This window comes from Camellia sinensis, chromosome 10 (genome assembly GCF_055761805.1).
Source record: "Camellia sinensis isolate YWXY chromosome 10, ASM5576180v1, whole genome shotgun sequence".
In the NCBI taxonomy this organism is placed as follows: Eukaryota; Viridiplantae; Streptophyta; class Magnoliopsida; order Ericales; family Theaceae; genus Camellia; species Camellia sinensis.
The window spans coordinates 144,332,991-144,336,146 of NC_138970.1; the positions used below are offsets into that span (position 1 = coordinate 144,332,991).

The window sequence follows — 3,156 nt, forward strand, 5'->3', positions numbered from 1 at the left end:
AGCTGACAATTACTAGTCTAATCCTTATGTTTTTGTATCAATAGGATTAGACATTAACTCTTGATGATTGGACTAACACCTTATGTATAGTAACAATGATGTATATATAATGCTTTATGTGGTATTAATGTGGTAGTAAAACTAATACGTTATTATGACATTGTATAAAAAATTGTATCAATGTGATGTCACGATTATATCAATTTACTTTGTAGTAATGGCTAATGATGGAAATGGAACCGGATCGTCGGTCAGCGGTACCGGCCCAATGGAGCAAATCATGGAAAGAAGAGTTATTAGTTTCTTGCGAGCCCTACAAACCAACATTAATAGCGGATTGCCTGAACGACGAAAAGAACCAACTACAATAAAACAGTTCCAGGACTTGAAACCTACCATGTTCACTGGCAGTACAAACCCACTGGTGGCAGAAGCTTGGGTCAGAGATATGGAGAAAATTTTCCGTGCACTACCTTGCACAGAAAGGCAGAAGGTGACTTTAGCCACATTCACCTTTAATGACGCACAAGAATAGTGGCTTCTTACCTTGGAGAAAGAAGGTATTGTGACTTGGGCAAGATTCTTGGAGATATTCTATGAAAAATACTTTCCAAATTTGCTGCGTGAACAAAAGGCGGCAGAATTCATACATCTAAGGCAAGGAACCATGACGGTGGCTAAATACAAGAGCAAGTTCACACAACTGGCTCGATTTGCAACATACGTTATCCCCATCAAATTCGAAGTAGGATTGAATGCTGAAATCAAGGACAGGTTGGAGGTCTTGAAACTACCAACCTATGCGGCGGTGGTAGATCGAGCATACATTGCGAAAAAGGGATTAAAGCCTTGCGCTTCGGAGAATCAAGCCAGAGGAAGTGATTTTGGGAAAGAGATAACAAAAAACCCGATGTCGCGCCTCCCAAGAGGGTAAATACGGGCACAACCAGTTCAAGCAATCAAGGTCCTACAAATCCTAGATATGGCACCATTCCAACTTGCTCTACCTGTGGAAGGACTCATTAGGTACAATACCATCGAGACACGGGGGCATGCTTTAGATGCGGCCAAGTTCGCCACTTACTGAGAGATTGTCCCAAGCTTGCCAGTCCTATAGTTGGCCCCTCTAAACCAGTCCGAAAACTCGTGGTATCTGGAGGAGTGAGGAAGGACCAAAAACACCAAGGAAGAGCCTTTGCCCTGGTGCTTGGAAACCTGGAAGTTACAGAGAATATTGTGTCAGGTACACTTTCTGTTTATGGTCACTTAGACCATGTTCTCTTTAACTCTGGTTCAATTCACTCTTTTGTTGCACTACACTTTGCTACCAAGTTGGTATCAACACCCAAACCCTTAGGATACATACTATCTATGCCTTCCCCTTCTGGAAACTCTGCCCTTAGTGTTGATGTGTACAAATCTTGTATTGTATCCTTAAAAGGTAAAACCTTACTCGTAGACTTGATTCCCCTCTGCATTAGTACATTTGATGTGATCTTAGGAATGGATTGATTAGCTTCTAACCATGCCTTTATTGATTGTGAAGCCAAAAAAATCTTCCTCCGATCGCCAAACCAACTCAAACTTGTCTTTGATGGAACTGGAGTTTTTTCCCCTTTCATGTGTTATATCCTACATGACAGCCCAACGATTTCTAAGAAAAGGTTGTTGTAGTTATATCTGTTATGTGATCAATACTCAACAAGAGGCCCTCACACTTGATGCAATCCCTGTGGTTCAAGACTTCCTGGATGTATTTCCTGAAGACCTGCCTGGTACCCCAGTTGACCGAGAAATCGAATTTACCATTGAAACCCAACCTGGTACACTACCAATCTCAAAAGCTTCTTACCGCATGTCCATGACAAAATTAAAAAAGCTAAAGACTCAACTCCAGGAACTACTGGACAAAGGTTTCATTCAACCTAGTACCTCACCTTGGGGAGCTCCAGTACTATTCGTAAAGAAAAAGGATGGCACGATAAGGTTATGCATCGATTACTGAGAGTTAAACAAAATCACCATAAAAAATCGGTACCCTCTGCCACGAATTGATGACTTGTTCGATCAATTACAAGGCGCCCAAGTATTCTCAAAAATTGACTTGCGTTCTAGTTACCATCAACTAAAAGTCTAAATAAAAAGCATTGAAAAGACTGCTTTCAGAACTCGTTACAGGCACTACGAGTTTCTCGTCATGCCATTTGGCGTCACCAATGCTCCAACAGCCTTCATGGATCTCATGAATAGAGTGTTTAAACCCTATCTTGACGAATTCGTCATTATCTTTATTGATGACATTCTCATATACTCCAAATCGCCAGAAGATCTTGAGCACCACTTGCGAAGAGTTCTACAGACACTACGTGATCACAAGCTTTATGCCAAGTTGAAGAAATGCGAATTCTGGATCACTAGTGTACACTTTCTCGGTCACGTCATTAGCAAAGATGACATCTCAGTTGACCCCCAAAAAGTTGCAGTAATCGTGGATTGGCCACGACCTACTAACGTGTCCAAAATTCGAAGCTTCTTGGGTCTAGCCGGCTATTACCGGCACTTTGTGCAAGATTTCTCGAAGATAGCATCACCTTTGACCCAGGTTACTCAGAAGAACACACCCTTTGAATAGACGGGCAAGAAAGAACGTTGCTTCCAAGAATTGAAGAACAGATTCGTGACGGCTCCTATACTAGCACTCCCCACGGAAACAGAAGGGTTCGTAATTTATAGTGATGCCTTATAAAATGGTTTGGGTTGCGGTTTTATGCAAAATGAGAAAGTCATTGCATATGCCTCACGTCAACTAAAGACCCACGAGAAGAACTACTCGACCCATGATCTGGAATTAGCTGCAGTAATCTTTGCCCTCAAAATCTAGTGTCATTATCTCTACGGAACCTGCGAAATTTACACAGATCACAAGAGTCTCAAATATCTATTTACACAAAAGAAATTGAATATGAGGCAATGACGATGGCTAGAATTTATGAAGGACTACAATATAGAAATCCATCACCACCTCGGCAAAGCTAACGTAATAGCAAACGCATTGAGTCGAAAGACGACCAAAAGTTTGGCATGTACCCTCGTTTCCTGCAAGATCAATGGGTTGCTCGCTAACATAATCGTGGAACCTGAGTTGATTGAAGAAAT

The 3,156-nt window shown here is 41.6% G+C and overlaps 1 protein-coding gene across 1 annotated transcript; it reads left to right on the forward strand.

Annotated features, from left to right (window-relative positions):
- Positions 1-217: 217 nt before the first annotated feature.
- On the forward strand, positions 218-934 carry LOC145800737 (uncharacterized). The gene is made up of 2 exons (XM_082890470.1): positions 218-493; positions 536-934. The coding sequence occupies exons 1-2, from the start codon at positions 218-220 to the stop codon at positions 932-934; spliced, it is 675 nt and encodes a 224-aa protein (XP_082746596.1).
- The last annotated feature ends 2,222 nt before the right edge of the window (positions 935-3,156 follow it).

Coding starts and splice junctions, on each gene's coding strand:
- LOC145800737 (XM_082890470.1), top strand. CDS start 218: ATGGCTAATGATGGAAATGGAACCGGATCGTCGGTCAGCGGTACCGGC. Junction 494..535: donor CTTGCACAGAAAGGCAGAAG/GTGACTTTAGCC, acceptor GCACAAGAATAG/TGGCTTCTTACCTTGGAGAA.